We start from the raw sequence: 19,565 nt of genomic DNA on the forward strand, positions 1-19,565 counted from the left end.
TGTTTGGTTATGTGTTTTTTCATTGTAGCAATCAATGATCATAGAATTTAGAATTGAAATAATATAGTTTAACCTTTTCATTTTACAGATGAAGGAATTGAAGCCACAAAGAAGTAGAATTACCCAAAGTTACCCAGCTGATAGGTGGTAAAGCAGGATTCAAACCTAAAGTAGGATTCAAAGTTTTCTTCCACTGACTAGCACTACCATAGCTTATTTAAGTTACTCCTCTTTTCTTAGTTTGCTTTTTCATCTGGTTCAAGTGAATTACTTTATGTGAATCTTAAACCTTACATAGAACAGAATTGGTTCTAAGCAGTGAAAATCTAGGCCTCTGATTTGGAGCTGTTTTTGAAAAGTTCTCCTGATTTCCTTGGTAATAAGATTAGATACTGTAGTGTTAGACAACAAAACCTTATACTTGGTCAGAAGTTTGTTCTCTTATTTTTCAGCCTTTTGGCTATGATAATATGGAGGTTGAAAGTTTTTTTTTGGGGGGGTCTAGTGAATAATTTTTTTAATTTAAATTTTTATTATTATCTTTGTTTTCATATCACCTTCATTTCCTAATATATTCATTTATTCTTCCCATACCTCTCTCAGAACAGGGTACCTGTTTAAATCTTATTTTCAGACATATTTTGTGAATGTCAAAAAGCACCCATTAGTATTTGTCCTTTTCATGTGTGACATCATTAAAATTCTTGGTACTGAAAAGGTACATTGTATACAAGGGTAGATTTGGGCTTGTTGGCATTCCTGGCGCCATGTTAAGAATTCTGGGTAGCCTGCCACACTGGGGACTTGGGCACTTGCTGCCTTTTGGAGCAAATTACTAAGAGTAAGAGCTGAAATTGAGTTAGTTTCAACCAATATTCATGTGTACCTTTTGTTTTTACCCATCATAATATTTAGCTTTTATTTCAACCTAGGAATAACCTCTCAATTTAAATGTCATCTTGGATGTATTTTTTCAACACATTTATTAAAGTTTCCCGAGCTTGAACGTTTCTGTAACTTTTGACCAACTGCATGAAAACAAGTTCAGCTTTGTTGATATTGGTTTGGGGTTAAATATAGGAGCAGAGCTAGGTAATCAAACATGGTTCTTGGTTGATAAAGTCTAGTATTTCATATGTGATCTGAGGCCTTTTAAATAGCAGCTTTAATGCTGTAGTCACTTTCTAATTTAAGGAGTTGAAAAATTTTGATATCAAATGGAGTTGTTGTCACTATTTTTAATTTAAGTCAATATTTTCACCATATTCAGCTATCCAAATTCCTAGTAAAACCTTGATTGTTCTTCACGTTTAAAATCTAGTAAGAGTGGGAAATCTTAGTGTTGAAACTACAAGACAACTGTAGAAACCCTTAAACCCACTTTATGGTTCAAGATTTGGTAGAAGGAAGTAGCTCTTAGCATAAAGGATTCTATTCCCTCCTTCTCTCCCTTCGCTGCTTCCTTCCCTTCCTCCTTCCCCTTACCTTCTCTCTAACAATTGATACCAAGTATCGGTTCCAAAGCAAAAGAGTGGTAAGGGTGAGGCAATGAGAGTTAAGTGATTTTCCCAGGGTCACACAGCTAGGAAGTGTAAGAGGTCAGGTTTGAACCTAGGATCTCCCATTTCTAGGCCTGACTCTATCTACTGAACCACCTAGCTTTTTTCTCTTTATTGTTTTTACTGGAACCACCTTAGTTAACATCTGCAAAGCCTTCCTTGCCCTAGTCTTTGGTTATAGTTGTACAATATGCTGCTTTGAGAGAAATAAATATTCAAGGAAGCATGGCATTCATATTACTCCCAAGGTTAAAAAAATTCTTTAATGAACAGTAGGTGAATCAACACCTATTGTGTACAAAACACTAGTTTAGGTAAGCAACCTTAGTTGGAAAAATTATGTAGTTCTGCCACAAAGAGATGTGTATGTATTATACTGAAGGTAGATTGTAAACTTCTTTGGAGTCACATTTGCATTGTGGAAATAGGGTTTGAATATACAGTCAGGAAATCAGAATTCTAATTCTGTATTAGGCAGACTAGCTGGGTGATAAAGAATATGTCTATTGAACTCTTTATGGCCTTTCTTTATCTGTAAAATGATGTACCTTATCTCACAGAGTTATTGTGAGGAAAGTGCTTTATAAAGTCTAAAAACCATGTGTGTGTGACTTGTTCTTAAAGAAGGATGCATGCCCAGATAAATGATAAAGGGGAGCAAGAAAGATAGAGGCAGAGGAGAGATCCAGACCCAAGGAAAATCTGAGGCTGGAAAGGCCATGGTCAGATGGGGGCAGTTGGCTAAGACTTTCATGTAGGAGGGAGTTTCTGAGCTGATAACTAGAATAGAGGATTCTGATAGGTGGAAATTAGAAGGTATGCTGCCTGGAAGAATGGCCAGATTGAATTCAGAAAAATCAGTGGCTTTTTAGTAATGTGAGGACTCATTCATTCAGCAGCCTTGCATTTAAGACTTTGCATGACTCAATAGTCCACAGGCCTTTTTACCTTTATCTTCTGTTATTCCTCTTCTCCTAGAAAGCTAACAAATCTGAATTTCTTCCAGCTGTTTTCTTTTTCTCATATAAATTTTTTCTACCTTCCCACTATGGCTAACATTGTGGTATAGAGTGGATAGCAAATAGGCTTCTAATATGGAAGTGCTACCTGACGTCAGTTCCTGCTACTGACAGTGGTTAGGTGACCAAGGGCCCACCCACTCAGGTCACTTCACTTTATACAGTTCTAGGTAACTTTCTAAGACTAGAAGGTATAGATCTGCATTGGTAGAGGGAGCTTATTTTCTGGATGTTCCCTATAATAGTAGTATAACAGAGCTGGGCTAACAACCCCCTCCCAATTAAAAACAAACATTTCTTGATTATAGCTTGAAATTTGGGGATTTATTGAAATCAAATAGTGACCATTTGAGGCATATTTCCTAATTAATGAACAGGTTGTGCTTTGCAGGTTGATATGTTTATAGGTTGTTTGAAATTTTGAACAAAGTTCTCAGAAAAAGTGTAGGTGGTCTGATTCCATAATAGTCTATGTAAATAATATGATGGAATAATATCAGTTCTGAGGTAGGAGTGGCATCTTTGTTATGTTGGCTGGACTGGTATCCTGTGGCTCTAGACTTCCTTGTCATCTGAGGTATGAAAGGACTAGCCTATGGGAAATAGGGATGTTTTAGCTTACTCTCTCCATTGCCTTATGCAGCACTGCTTTTTGACCTAGTTGTGAATTTAAAGGTAATTGAGAGTAGCTGGTATTAAAAATCTATTTATTTTATCATTTTTAATCTTAAGAATTGTATCCTATTTATCCTTTGCCAGTTGTAAAGTCTTTTTTTTTATTACTGTTGGTGGTTCATTACATTTTATGTCTCATTGGATCCTTTTTTCTTAAATAAAATTTTATCAACATATTTTGATTTTCCATGCCTTAAATTTCTCCTTTTATCCCTTTCCCTTCCAGAAGTCCATCCTTCATAACAAAGAAAGTATTGTATTTTTAAAAACAAGGGAAAAGAAAAATAATTCAGCAAAACCAATGAATATATTGAAAAAATATGATATTATATGTAATGTTTCCATACTCATGGACATTTTTTCCCAGGAGAGCACTTGCTTTCTTATCTTAGACACATCAATTTTGTTTGTGCTAAAGCTTTCCTTTTCTTTTTTTAAACCTTAATCTTCTGTCTTAGTATCAGTTCTAGGACAGAAGAATGGCAAGGGAGAGGCAATTGCGGTTAAGTGACTTTCCCAGAGTCAACACAGCTGGGAAGTGTCTGAGGCTTGATTTGAACCCAGGTCCTCTTGACTCCACACCTGGCACTATATTCGCTGTGCTATAAAGTATTTCAATTTTATGTAAACAAAATTTTCTGTTTTATATTTTACAATTGCCTCTATTCCTTGTTTTAAGAATTAATTTCCCTAGGGCAGTAAGTATAATGCAGGATTTATGCAAGATTTGCATTACATAAGTGACTCATTCGATTGAAAGCCAAGCTTAGAAAGGAAGGTTCAAATCTCACCTCAGATGCTTCCTAACTGTGTAACCCTGGGCAAGTCACTTAGTCCCCATTGCCCAGCTCCTACCACTCTTCTCCTTTGGAACCAATATGCAGTATTAATTAGATTGAAACAAATAAAATATTCCAAAATGAATTCAAAATGGTCATGTGACTTTATTATTAATGATCATATCATTTTAAAAAATGAGAATAAAGCAGATCATGTACCTTTCACAAGTATGAATGGGAAATTAATTCTTTTTTTTAAACACTTAACCTTTCATCTTAGAATTAATACTGTATATTGGTTCCAGACTTTTTCTACTTCTCCCAGCAGTTCTTTCATAAGTATTTTATATTTTAAGTTTACTAAATACTTGGGTGATTGAATTTCATTATTTGTAATTTTCCTTTGTTTTTCAGTTAAAAAACCAAATACTTTTGGTTATTTTGCTTTATAATATTTTTTGAAGTCTAGAAGTATTATTTCACCTTTATATTTACTTTATGATTTCCCCCCCTTCATGTTCTGTTTTGTTTATTCAAATGCATTGTTATTTTATTGAATTTTGTAAAGTATCTCTTTGGTAATTTGAATGTCAGGGCCTTAAAACAGTAAATTAATTTTGATTGTTTGATATTTTTGTTATATTGGTACACACCAGCCATGAACACTGGATATTTCTCCAGTTAGATTTTTTCTTTAAAAAATTTTATTTTATAATTGAATTACAAAGGTATTGGGAATACTTTGATAGATCAACTCTAAAATAGTTGATGTGTTTTGTAGATAGGAATTTCCCTTTCTATCACTGTCCACTTAATGTTGTTATTACCTAGAAATTCTGTTGATTTTTGTGCATTTGTTGTAGCCTGCAACTATTCTAAAGCTATTGTCTCAATTTGTTTGTGGATCCCCTGGGATTCTCTAGGTGAATCTCTTATCATCAATAAATAGGGATAGTTTTATTTCCTCCTTGCCTATATTTTTCTGCCTTTAACTTTATCTCTTGCCTTATTGTAATTTTTAGCCTTTCTAGAATTATCAAAGTAATTGAAGGGAGACTGGACATCCATGCATTGCACTTCTTTTAATGGGAAATTTTCTAGTGTGTTTTTTGATGCTCTTTATTATATTAAAAAAAGATCTCTTCATTCCTATCCTTTGTAGGACTTCAAAAAAAGAAAACATAAATTAGTTATCAAAGACTTTTCTTCACCTATCAAAATACTCATGTGTGCTTGTGGATATTTTTCATTATGTCATGGTTTTCTGAATTTTTAACCATCCTTTGCATTCCAAGTATAAATCCAACATGATCATAAACAAATGGTCCATAAGAATGATTTCTTAAATGAATTGTTATGATCTATTTGACATGATTTTATTTAAAATTTTGGAACTGATGTTGGTTAATGATATATCTATATCTATAGTCTATATCAGTGAGAGTGAACTTTTAGAGACAGAGTCCGGCCCCCCCCTCCCCCGCCCCGCAAGTGCCATGTCCTTCCCCCTCACTGCTTGCTGGGCAGACCTGCTCCCTCCCCCCTCCTTTTACCCCACACAAGGATGGGCTCCCATTGGGCTGCTGGGCAGAGGGGCAGACAAAATAAGGAATGACCTCAGGGAGTGTAGAGAGTGGGGAGGGGAGTGGCCCAAAGTCTCCCCTGCTCTCCAGTTCTGCTACCTATGAGCTGTCCAACTTACCCCCATGCGTTCCTGTTGGGCTGCTGGGCAGAGGGGTGGGTGATAAGAAAAAATGTCTTTAGGCATGGTGGAGATGGGGAAGGGAGCAGCTTCCCTAGTCCCTCTGCCTTACCTTCCATCTTGGAGTCAATAGTGTATTGGCTCCAAGGCAGAAGAGTGGTAAGGTCTAGGCAATGGGAATCAAGTGACTTGCCCAAGGTCACATAGCTGGGAAGTGTCTGATGTCAGATTTGAACCTAGGACCTCCTGTCTCTAGATATGGTTCTCAGTCCACTGAGCCACCCAGCTGTCCCCTCTCTGCCTTTCTAGTAACGAACTCAGGAGTAGTGGTGGTGGCAGCACTCTGAGTATACTATAGGTTTGCCATCACTGGTCTATAGTTTTTCTTTACTTTATCCTCCCCTAGTTTAGATATTAGGACTCTATTTGTCTCAAAAAAAGGAGTTTCTCAATTTTTAGAAATTTTTAAGAGTTTAGAGTATTATTTTGTGTAATTGGTATTAATAATTGTTCTTTAAAAGTTTAATAGAATTATATTATAAGTCCTTCAGGACCAGTAGTTTTTCCTTTTTCCTTTAGTAGTTCTTTTACAGCCAGTTCTGTATCCTTTTCTGAAATAGGGTTAAGATCTCTCTTTGGTGTTCTGTCAGTTGGAGTTTTTTGTAGTTTTGAAGATAATTCTTCATTTCTTACATATTCTCAATTTTGTTGATATTACTGCATGGTAGGTTCCAATAATTCTTTTCATTCTGTTTTTGTTATTTCTTATTTTGATTTTTTTTTTTTGCTAGTTTAGAAAATCAACTTGGCTAAAGATTATCAATTTTTTTATTCTTTTTCAAGGAATTAGCTTTTAGTTATGTTTATCATTTCTATTGTTTTTTTAAACTTTCAGTATCTGTTTCTCCTTTAATTTTTTAAATCTCTTTTGTATTTACTTGGGCTTATTAGTTTTGAGTTTCTAATTTAAAAAATGCACATCCTCTTTTTCTGTTTCACTTACATGTGTTTTTAGGAATATAATTTTTACTCTGAGTACTACTTTAGTTTTATCTTATACATTTTGATATGTTGTTTCTTCATTATCATATTTCACAAAAGATGATTGTTGCTATGACTTGTTCTTTAACCCAATTGTTACTTAGTATTTCATTAATAAGTCCTTGTCTCTTGTTTGTGCTCCCTGAACTGAGGAGGTTTTATGGTTTGTTAAGGATGTGTTTTCTATCTCCATCTTTTTCCATTTATTTATGCAGTTCATCTAATTAATTTCTTAATACATGGTTAGTTTTTTTAAAAGTTCTATGTGGTTCTGAGAATATATGTATTCTTTAGCATGTCCTAAATCTAATTTTTCTGACCATTATGTGTGAATGAATAAACAATCCAAAGAGTGATAGACTAGACAAGAAAATTAACCCTGTGATTGGTTGCTTGCAAGAAACACAGCTCAAAACTATATTTATAGAATAACAATGAGAAATTAAGGCAAAATTTACTGTGTCAGGTGAATAAAAAAAGCAGGAGTTGTAATCATGCTGTCAAAGTAGAAACAAATTAATAACAGAGAAAAATCAGAATATTACATTATTCAGAAAGGTATCATAGGCACTGAATGAATATCAATTGTAATTCTCCAAATGTTCCATATATGTTCCATATATGTTCCAGAATTCATAAAGGAAGAATTAAATTAATTGCATGAAGACACAGAGAGTAACATTATAAAAGAGACTTTAATATTCCTCTCCCTGGATTAGACATATTTAACAGAAAAAACCCAACAGGAACAAAAGGAAAAATATAGAATTGTTATAGAAATTAAAGCTAAAAGACTTAGTTATCAATTATTTTCCTCTATTTGTATCTTTTATACATTTTTTGAATTAGGATTTTTTTTTGGTATGATTAGTTTATCTTTGTTTAGTCTTGTAAAAAATAAAATGGATATAAAAGGATAGATTTAAAAATATTATGGTTTTAAAAGATTTATTGGTAGGGGGGCAGCTGGGTAGCTCAGTGGATTGAGAGCCATGCCTAGAGATGGGGAGGTCCTAGGTTCAAATCCAGCCTCAGACACTTCCCAGCTGTGTGACCCCGAGCAAGTCACTTGACCCTCATTGCCCACCCTTACCACTCTTCCACCTAGGAGCCAATACACAGAAGTTAAGGGTTTAAAAAAAAAAAAAGATTTATTGGCCATTAGAAAAATGAAGCCTCGTGTCATGTTAAGAGTCATTTTAAAAGACTGGCCCTGTTACCTCCTTTCCCCATCCTGGCTCTGCTCCAAGTCACCAAAGAGAGCATACCAATCCAGTCCTCAGTCTTTATCCTTTTCTCTACATTATTATGCTTCCTGCTTACGTGATTATGCAAGCCAGGAATCATGGGAAATGTAGTTTGAAAGAACCCCTAAACTTCCAAAGGAAGTTTAGATCAGGGACCTCAAAATTTCAATTACACAGTCTTGTGCAACTCTTTGTGACTCTGGACCACACTGTCCATGAGTTTTCTTAGCAAAGATACATCTACTGGAATGGTTTGTCATTTCCTTCTCTAGTAGATTAAAGCAAACAGAAGTTAAATGACTTGCCCACAGTCACACAACAATCAGTGTCTGAGGCTGTATTTGAACTCACGTCTTCTAGACTCCAGGCCCAGTACTCTTACTCTACTTTAAGGTAAAATTCTTCCTCTAGACTTCACCCTCAATCTGCCTGACCCTGACTCTCATTTGTTAACTCTAGTTTTGGAGTTTTACTTACTGATTTCTTTTTCTTTCTTCCTAGATTATTTACATTCATGTTTGGTTCTGTTTATGAACACCTACTTTATTTCCAGTTCCTTTGCTATCTCAGAAAATTCTGGGGCAAATTAGGTGGCTCAGTGGATTGAAAGGCAGGTCTGGAGTTGGGAGACCCTGGATTAAAATTTAGCCTTGGATACTTTCTAGCTGTGTGACTCTGGGCAAGCCACTTAACCTCAATTGCCCAGCTCTTTAAAAAAAATTATAATTACTCATTAAATAGTGAAAGTCGGTTGGAGAGAGTAAAGGCACATAATCACATGGCCAGTTGCCTAGGTAATTTTTAAAAAAATTTATTAAAAAAATATTTTTCCATGTTTACATGATTTATTTTCTTTTCCTCCCCTCTTCCCTTCCTGTTCTTGGAGCCAATAAACAATTCCACTGGATTATACAAATGTTATCACTTGATACCTATTTATATGTTATTCATTTTTGTAATAAAGCAGTCTCTAAAAAACTAAAATCCCAAATCATGTACTCAGATAAATAAGTGATAAGTCATATGTTTTTCTTCTCAATTGCCCAACTCTTAACTTCCTTAGAAATGACACTTAACAGGGGCAGCTGAGTGACTCAGTGGATTGAGAGCCAGGCCCAGAAATGAGAGGTCCTAGGTTCAAATCTGGCCTCAGATACTTCCTATTGGACAAGTCACTTAACCCCCATTGCCTAGCCCTTACCACTCTTCTTCCTTGGAAGCAATACTGTGTATTGCTTCTAAGGTGGAAGATAAAGGTTAAAAAAAATACCATTGTAAATATTTCGATATATATATATATATAGTAGATTTTTCTTCTTTCATCAGTGACCTCCATAGAGTGTTAGAATCACTGGGACAAAGATTATGGACATTTTAGTCACTTTATTTGCATCATTCCTTATTGCTATTCAAAATATTTATACTGATTCCTTATACTAATTCACCAAAGCTGCACTAATGTGTTTATCTTCCTATATGCCCTTCAACATTAATTATTTTTACCTTTGCCAAATTGCTGGGTATGAAGTCAAAGCTCAAGCTGTTTTGATTTATGCTTCTTTTGTTAGTGATTTGGAGCATTATCTCTTATGCTTGTTAATAGGGGCACTTATGAGGAGGGTGAAGATTGCTGGACTATTGTTGGGAAATGACTCTGATTTAAGAGGTTTCCACTAGTTAATGTGTTAAATTCTTCTAAAATTATGGCTTTATAGCACTATATAAGACTATAGGGAAGATAATAGAGGAGTAAAGATGAGGATTGATATAGAGTATAGGTGGGAGGAAATCCTTAGGTCTTCCCATTATTATCTTTAAATACTATTTCCTTATAAGTAATTTCTTCCATAGTTGAGTCAATGCAAGCTTTCACTACCCAAGAACTGGTATAGTTTCAAGGTAAAGTTAAGATAGAAAACAAATGAATCATTAGAACAGTAAGGGTGTAGCCTAATGGAGACAACTTTTAAGCTTTGTTAGTTGCAAAGTAATAATTTGCTTGGAGAACTTACAGAGAATTTGCTTGTGCCAAGTTCGTTAAAACACTTAAAAGGGGGCAGCTCGGTAGCTCAGTGGAGTGAGAGTCAGGCCTAGAGACCGGAGGTCCTAGGTTCAAACCCGGCCTCAGCTACTTCCCAGCTGTGTGACCCTGGGCAAGTCACTTGACCCCCATTGCCTACCCTTACCAATCTTCCACCTATGAGACAATACACCGAAGTACAAGGGTTTAAAAAAAAACAACACTTAAAAGTCCGAGATGGGAATTACTATATTTCATTTTAGGTGGGCTAAAATGGGGTAGTTTTTGTGAACTTGATACTATGATGATGGTGATGAATTCCCTTTGTATAACATGATCTCTGATGGGGAACAGCTAGGGAGGGATTAAAATTTTAAAAAGAAGTGGATTTGGTGTTCTGGAATTAAGTTCTTTTCCCACAAACTCCTCCAGATGACTAGTTTGTTTTGAATACAATTAGATGGCTGCCTTTTGTAAGACAACCCCACCCCCCAAACAAAGTTATCAGACTTTAGCTGTTTGGGAATGATAAAAGGTAGCACAGTACTGGCTGTCATAGTAGATTGGCAGGAGATAATATTCTTTTTTAAATTTTATTAAAACCCTTACCTTCTGTCTTAGCTTTCAGTACTGTATATTGGTTCCAAGGCAGAAGAATAGTAAGGGTTAGGCAGTGGGGGTTAAATGACTTGCCCAGGGTCACACAGCAAGGAACTGTGGTGAGTCCAGATTTGAGCCTAGGACCTCCCATCTCTATGCCTGGCTTTCTCAATCCACTGAGCCACCCAGCTGCCCCAGGAGGTAGATGATATTCTTTTTCCAGTAGGGAGCTTTGGATTTTGCATTATAAACATGAGGTCAAAAGGAGGATGATTTTGCTGGTCAGCCTGTGGGATACTTGTATAATTGTACCAAGAAATCTGGGGGTAATAAGGTGAAAAAAGACTGAAAAGATAGGAATGGACCAAATTATGAAGGGCTTTAAAAATCAAACAGGATTTTGTATTTGATTCTGGAGTTAATAAGGAGCCATTGGAGTTTATTTTATGAGGAATGAGGCGACATGGTCAGACCTGTCCTTTGACAGCTTAGTAAAGAATAGATTGGAGTGGAGAGAGACTTTAGGTAGACCAACAACAGGCTATTGTAGTAGGTAGTCCTAGTTTGAGATGATGAAGGCCTGTACACCAAGGTGGTGGCAATGTCAAAGGAGAGATAGGGGGATTTAAAAGAAATGTTACAAAGGAAAAAATGAAAGGACTTGACAAATGATTTCATATGGAAGTGTGAGAGGTGAGAAGTTGAAGATGATGCCTAGGTTGCAAGCCTGAATACCCCTAGGCTTGGGTCCTTATAACTGTAGGACTGAAATGGGACTAGTAGCTATATGTACTTGCATTACTGTGTCTTGGACAAGGGAAGAGTGCCAAATAGATTAAGTATTGATAGTTAGGTTATTATTACCTGGGAATCCTCATTGGTTCTATAGGATACCTCTGTTTCCATTGGGGTTTGGAAGAGAGAATCACTGAGAGGAACATCCTTGCTTAGGTGAAGATGGATGAAAAGACCCTGTCTGGATCTCATTTGTGGCAGCTAATCAGAGGGTGTATATAATAGGCATCAGTATTATGAATTCATGAAAGTGTACTAGTTATTACATATGAATAAATGGAAGACTTTGGAGATGGCCTAAACTATACTGTTTAATTTATATTAAACAATAAGGGGTGGAGTGAAGCCATGATGGTAAAGTAGCAATAAGATGTACAACCGTGCTCAAACTTTGAACTCCTCTATACAGATGCTGAAAATGCACAGATTGAGTCCTGATAAGAAAATCCAAGGGAAAAAATACATTGAGTAATTTTTACAGACCATGTTGGCAAAGGGAGATAGTCTACAGATGTTGAGATTGAGTCTAGTCAGAAACAGTTCACAGAGAAAACATAGCTAGGGCAAGAAGAGGTCCCAGACCCACATAGGGTGGTCTGACCTTGTGCAGAGAGCAGGAACAGGTGCCAACTGGTAGTTCTATCACACACCAGCCTGTTCTTGTTTTACAGATACAGTTTGAACTAAAGAGAGAGATCTATACCAAGGAGTGGTCCCAATCCCTAGTTGTATATTGAACAAGGAGCAAATTGAGAAGCAAGGATATAATGTGGCTCTGACTTCAGAAGTGGAACAGGATCTTACTTCTAGTCTTAGTCTAGGTGGTAGCCTACAGCAAGATAACAAGGCAAGAAATTCCAGACCAAAGGAAAACCTGCATTTTTGTCATTCTGAACCAGATGAGATTTCCATCTGACTGATCGATAGTGATTGAGTCCAGCAGCTACATCTGGGCAAACCTATAGGTGTCTTGCTCAGAACCAAACCCAGGTCAGGAACTTTCAGAGTTCAGACCAGAAATGCAGCAATCAGACGTTGCCCCAAATCAGACTACTTTGGGAGTATGGAAAGCTTGCAGGTATCCAATTTGAGCTGTCTTTGACATTCTAGAAATACATACAAGAAAGCAGCAGCAGGACCATGGAGCACACAAGCTTCATCCAGATATTCCCTTTAGAAGTACACAGAGTCTAAAGTTAGGAAGTAGGCTGGAAGAATGAGTAAACAAACAAAAATTCTGTCATAAAAAGCTGTTATTGGAGAAAGGATGAATATTCAATATACGAAACCAGAAGAAGATAATGACTCCAAAATATCTTCCAGAAAGCTTCAAAGAAAAACACAGTTAGGGCCCAAGTTCAGCTCTGATTCTTGGAAGACGAACATTAGTTTAAAGAAGTTATAAAAAAAATTTTTTTAATAAGTGAAATGAGAGCACTAGAGGAGAAAATGGAAAATAAATGAGAGCTAAGGAAGAAAGAATCAGGAAATCAATAGCTTAGCATAAGAGATACAAAATCTTACCCTTGTAACAAATTCTGAAAATTGCAATGTACCCAATTGAAGATAATGACTCTATGAGACAACAAATATTAAAACAAAGTGAAAAGATTGAAAAAATAGGAGAAAACATAAGGCATCTCATAACAAATAATTGAGCCGGAAAACAGATCAAGGAGAAAAATTTAAGAATTATTTCATTTTATGCAAGCCTTTTCCCCCTTTTCTCTCACCTTTCCCCCCAAATTGGAAGAGCCTAAATATCACATTTTAGGAAATCTTAAAACTATTCAGATCTCTTAGAACCAGAAGGCAAACTAGAATTAGAATCCCTTGATCACCTCCTAAGAGAAACCCTAAAATGAGAACTCCCAGGAACATTTTAACCAAAATCTAAAACTTCCAGGAAGTCAAAGAAAAAATACTGTAATCATCTAGAAATGGAAGTATTCAAATTCCAAAGGAGCCATAGTTAGATGATTTAGTAGCCACCACTTTATAGCAATAGAGACTTGGAATACAATACCCTATTCTTGTATGCAAAGCATATAGGTTTATAACCAAGAATAACTTACCCAGCAAAACAATATATTTCTACAGGGAAAGAAATAGACCTTTAGTAAAATAAAATACTTCCATACATTCCTGATGAAAAGACCTCAGCTGGGTAGAGACTTGGAAGTGCAAATATAGGGATTAAAGACTACAAAAGGAACTATATAGAGATTTAATTCTTCTGTACCTTGATGGCTATAAAAGGACTTTAAAACCAAAAAGGATCTTAAATATGTTAGTGATATTTAATAATTATTGATCTTGAGTAGAGAGAGACCCTGAATCCTTATATCTCGTGTACCCCATGCCCTCTTATGAATAGGTCACTTCAGTTTTCTTTTGTCAGCCCCCAACTATAAAACTCAAGTCTTCTTTTAAGATATTGGAGGAATGATAATTCCCTGTTTTTAATGCCTTCAATTTATTTACCATTTATGGGTTTTACATTTTATCTCACATTAGACCAGTATTAGGAAATACTTGAAATAATTTGACTTAGAATGAAAAAAAAAATCATTGTCTTGAGTTAAAGACCCTAACAAGTCTATTGGGCAGAGCTCAGAATAAACAAAAACTTGAGACTTACAGAATTATTTTATGTTTATTTTTTTTTAATTACATGAAAGATACCCATGGTAAAGAAACTGGTTGACACCTTTGTCGATTTAAAGTCAGCCCCACAACAATTCCTCTCTTGTAATAACCTTGAAATATCTTTAATATAAATAATTTACAAGTTATAATAAAACATGGTTTTTGCTTTTGTTGTCACTTTTATCAGTTGATAGTTCTACATTGCTATGCCAGAAGTGAAAACAATGATCCTTGTTAGAATTTCTGATCTAACTTTTTTTAGATATATCTATAATATCTAACTCTGGGATCTTAATATTCTTTCTTTTTTTTGTACTCAAAATGTGCCCTCTGGAGGCAACTCCAGGGGAGTTTGAACAAACTGTTTAAAACTCAAGTTCACTGAAATTTAAGAGGCTTCTCTTCTAAAAATTTTTTTAGAACTCTTGTCACCTGTAATTTCCTAGCACTATTAACCAGATATTTAAGAGCTAATCATGAAATATAGAGGGAATTTTGTTAGTGGTCAGGAAAATAACCCTTTTCTAGTCTTTTTAAAAAGGTCCATTGCTGTATGTAACACGATTGACTTTTATTACTTTCTTTTCACTTCTATTGTAACATGTTGACCTATATACATATCACCTAATATAACCTAGCTTAGTAAAATTCTCTTCAGCATTTATAATTCTTAAAGGAGATTTTATTAGTGTATTTCCTTTTTCTTGCAAAATGTAGAAATTGGATCCAGGAGAGTATGAGGTTGAGGTTCTAATCCAGATTTTACCTTTTGCTGATTTGTGGGGTCTTGTATTTAACTTACTATTTTAATCCTTTAACTAAGTAATGAGGCCAATTAAAAATAATAGTTATGACTATTGAGAGCATAAATTTATCTCTGTGTCTACCCCAAACCTAAATTTTACAGGTGAAGCAACTTAGGTCAACTGAGGTGTATTGTCCAAAGTTTGCCAATTAGGAATGGCAGAGGAAGGGCCCAGAATTAAATGTTACCAAGATTTTTTGCTCAAGTAAATCTTTCCATTGGCATTGGCTGAATTTCATGATACTTGTGTTATCCCATTTTTATACAGAGGCATGCAAAGGCAATTATTCGACAATGAAGATCATACCTCAGGTCCACACAGGTACAAGAGCTAGGTTTTCTTCTCTGATGTTGCCTATTGATTAAAGTGACTTGCATTTTAAATTACATTTTTAGTTTTTATTTCATTAAAAATGGATGAAATTAATCCCTAGATGAAATTAATTTCATGCTTTGTGCTCCCCAGAACCTACCTCCCATTGGAGAATTTGGATTCATGCCTTCACTTTCTTTTATTATTATGGGGTTTGTTACCCTTCCACCCTCAGGCTGCAGTTAGTATAAATTAACACTATATATGATGAGCATTTACTGTTGGCATATGAAAATTTCTTTTTTTAAAGCCATGTCATATTTTATTCTAATATTTTTGCCTTGGTTCTAAAGCAATAATTTGAGTTAGAGCTGAATTTTCAAAAGGGAATCAGGAATATCAGGATGTGATAGATTCCTCTGTCTGGAGATCAGTAGGGCCCAGATTGCTTTTTGGAAAAGGGGAAGTACATTGGAATGAAAGTATCGTTGTAAACATATAGTTTCTAATGTCTTTTGGATATTTAGGGCATTATATCAGAATAGTCATCAGCATAGGATTGTGTGAGGAATTTGAAAAGCCTCAAAACAGAAACAGGAAGTTGAATGAAGTTTTCAGATGGTTTGGTAGAAGTTAACTGATTTTTTAGAGCAATAGGAGAAATATTAGCTCTTATATGAAATAAGAAATCCAAGTTTAGTAAGAAGGAAACTTTTTTCTTTTCTAGGCAGCTTTCCTTTCAGAAAAGCTCTGGTATATTTTGGTGTTTTTAAAAGGATAAATAGATAGTACAGTCCCTGCCTGGGAAGAGATGAGTACCAGTTTGGAATTTTGGATTCTCTGCCAATGTTCTGAATTGAAGTTTATAGTTTGATATGAAAACTTACTATCTCAGACTGTAAAAGGAACTTAGAAAAGCTATTTGGGATAACAGACCATTTTGTTCACCCACAAAATATTCTTTAGTCTGAAGAGATTACAGTATCCACTATTAATATGGACAAATGGTTATCAGTAGTTCCTTAATATGACATGGAATGTGGAGAGGAAGAAGACTAAAGTTTAATTGATGTGGATATATTAAAATGGCCATTGTGCTAAATTTTAACTCAGTACTCTCAGCCTCTTCTTGTCCTCTGGCATTAATTAGAGAGAAATATCAGATCAGTCCTAGGAAAGTGATTTTTGAAATAAAAGTTTTTAGGGCAGAGAAGAAATTTTCATTTAAGACCTTAACTTGAGAGAAATACCTTGTCCCATTTGTTCTTTCTCACCATCCCCACCACCATAGCTTTGATTTTTCTTCCTTAACTTCTTATAACTATCATCAGTCCATCAGTCAGTAATCAAAATAATTAGATGTTTTCTGATATTAGATATAGTCATTAGACATTTTCTGAAATGACAGTAGTTTGCTCGATCTCTAGGACTCCCTCATCTATAATGTATCATTTTTTATCACCAATTCTTCAGTCTCTTTGACATATTGGTTTCTGGTATAAGTGAAGTACTTCCAGTTCTACTATCTATGGAGAGAAAAGATATAAACATTAGAGCTTAAATCACAACTTTTAGCTGCATCAGCATGTATGACATAATTTCTAAATTTGTGATGGAATAAAGCATTTCAGAATTGTCAGGACAGCAAGGATATACCCACTGTTACCTCGCTTCCTCCTCTTATTGGGAAAGCATATGCTGCAAGGACCATTCAGCCAGAGCAGTTGCTCTCTGTTGTTGTTGTTGGGAAGGAACCATATGTAATGCTTGAGCATCCCTTCTGAATTATGAAATCTAATTCTAGGTGATGGAAAGGCAGGGAATATTAGTGTTAGACACAGTCTCTCATATTGTGTACACAAAAGAGTGTACTTGGGTTTATATACACACACACACACACACACACACACACAAAACATATATATATATATATAATCTGTGTGTTGTTAGAAATTTTTATTTCCTCTTATTAATTTTTATTATTTGGGGTTCCAGGGTCTTTTTTCCTAGTTGATGTTTTTGAGCTGATTGAAACCTCTCCTGTGGGGTGTTAAAATTTTACTTAAGGTCTCAAGCATTTCTCAGATAAGAAGTCAAAAGGAAATTAGGATTTCCCAAAGTAATTTAATTTGTGGAAGGATCCCAGTAACTCAGATCCTTTGGTTATCATTGTGACCTTTAAATCTCCCCTCTTGATTAGCCCATAGTAAACTCTGAACCTTGAGTATCAAGGCTAGATTAGGCTCTAATATGATGAGATTTCAGGTGATAAGCTTTATTCCAGGTAGAGGAATGATGTTCCTGGAGTTGAAACCAAGTCAAGCAACTGATAGGAAATGAAATAAAATAAAATATAACTATTTACATTTGAAAGTTTAATATATATATATGTATATATATATAAAATGTGAGCTTACATAATAACTTATTAATTACTTTCTCCATGTCATAGGAAATGTAGATTTAGAACTGGAAGGCATCTTAGAGGAAATCTATTCCAACCTCTTCATTTCTTGATGTGGAAAATGATATTCTTCCTTCCTCTCCCTCTTTCCCTCCTTCCCTTCCTCTCTCTTTTTGTTCAGTCATTTCATTTATGTCTGACTCTTTGTTATATCTATCTATTAATCACCTTCTATCTGTGTCTTTTTGTCTGTCTAGTCAAGTCAATAAATATTTATTAAGTGTTTACTGTGTGCCAGGCACTGTGCCAAGTGCTGGGAATATAAATATAAATAAGACAAGAAAGACAGTTAAGACAGTCTCTTGCCCTCTCACCATCTTTTTCTTCCCCCCCCCCCCTAATGTTACTAATCAGTTACTAATCAGAAATTCCTCACTTCTGCTAATCACTATTGGCACCTTGTTTGTAATTTATATTCTTGGGAAGTTGCTTAGGGGGGCTGCAGAGATTGTTGCTTGCCCAGGGTTATACATCCTGTGTATGTCTGAGGCAGGACTTAAATTCATGTCTTCCTGCCTTCAAGGCTGGTTTCCTATCTATTCTACCATACCATCTCTGCAGGACTTTTTACACTGTGCCATACATCCACTCTCCTCTTCTTATTTCTTCTCTGAATTGTTTCATTTAAAGACATTTAAGTTTCTTTGTTATTTTAACTGTATGCTATTTTTTATCTGGTTGATCTTTTTATAGTTTTTCTTGCCCAGCAAGTAGGATTGAGGAAAAAACCTAAAGGAAAAATGGTCCACTAATAGAAATAGCCGAACAGGAGACTTTCTTCATGATTTCTCCTCTTCTTCAGTTTTTATTTTGTCATTCTCTTTCTGCATTTTCAGGTTGGTGGCACAAAAGCTGGGGTAGTACGATTTCTTGGGGAGACAGACTTTGCCAAAGGAGAATGGTGTGGCGTGGAGTTGGATGAACCTCTTGGAAAGAACGATGGAGCAGTTGCTGGAACAAGGTTTGTCTAGTGTTCTATATATTAGAAGTATTTGAGTAGAGGTTTCACTAAACATGTGCATATTATAACCAAAATGGGCAGGTCCAATGCCCCAAAACTTTCTCAACAATAACATTGATTTGACTTCTCAATAGAATTTAAGATATCTCTTGAATGATCTCTTCAGTAATCTCTTTTAGATCCTTGAGTAATCTTAGAAGAATCCTTTTTTTTTTCAGCCTAGAGTAGAATATTTTAGAACCCTTTGTAACTTTGCTGTACATTGTGAAATCAACTTTTCATATGAGAGGACCAAGGTATGATGTAAAGAGGAGGGATCTAACTTTTGTAAGAAATTAATGTAAATCGTGTTTGTGTGTTTGTGTGTGTGTGTGACACACCTTTAATTTTTGTCTTTTCTAAGGTAGATGAGCAGTAAGGGCTAGGCAATGAGAGTTAAGTGACTTACCCAGGGTCACACAACTAGGAAATGTCTCGATCACATTTGAACCTAGGATCTCTAGTCTCTAGGCCTGGCTTTCTATCCACTGAGCCACCTAGATACTCCCATAAATCATGTATTTAATAATATATTTTTAAAGCCTGTATGTAACTATACCATCCTATAATCTCAGAATTCATAGTAATGATTACTTATTAGAGTACATTATTGATACAAAAATATTCAGCTAGCTCTACATAGAACACATATAACTGATGTGAGTGGTATAGGTCCTATTAGCTAAATACATTACAATACACTATTATAGAAGTAGAAACACTGAAATGATAAGTTCATCCAGATATTCTGCTTTCAATATTTTGAGAAAAACACAATAGCCCCCTGATTTAATTAAATAGCCAACAGGTATTATCTACCTTAGTAATTGAAATAACTAACTTTAATCATCAGTATTTTCTGTAATTCCTCTGCCAAAGCTATATATTTGTTTTCTT

At 35.3% G+C, this 19,565-nt stretch overlaps 1 protein-coding gene across 5 annotated transcripts in view; it reads left to right on the plus strand.

Moving 5' to 3' along the window:
* The window catches only part of CLIP1 (CAP-Gly domain containing linker protein 1), a 127,525-nt gene that overhangs the window by 13,680 nt on the left and 94,280 nt on the right, over positions 1-19,565 (plus strand). For all 5 annotated transcript variants that reach the window (XM_044673342.1, XM_044673352.1, XM_044673331.1 and 2 more), the window contains one exon: positions 18,505-18,629. In XM_044673342.1, coding sequence (XP_044529277.1) covers positions 18,505-18,629 — 125 coding nt within the window. The remainder of the gene's footprint in view (positions 1-18,504; positions 18,630-19,565) is intronic.

The sequence above is a fragment of the Gracilinanus agilis genome, chromosome 1 (genome assembly GCF_016433145.1).
Source record: "Gracilinanus agilis isolate LMUSP501 chromosome 1, AgileGrace, whole genome shotgun sequence".
NCBI classification, from domain to species: domain Eukaryota; kingdom Metazoa; phylum Chordata; class Mammalia; order Didelphimorphia; family Didelphidae; genus Gracilinanus; species Gracilinanus agilis.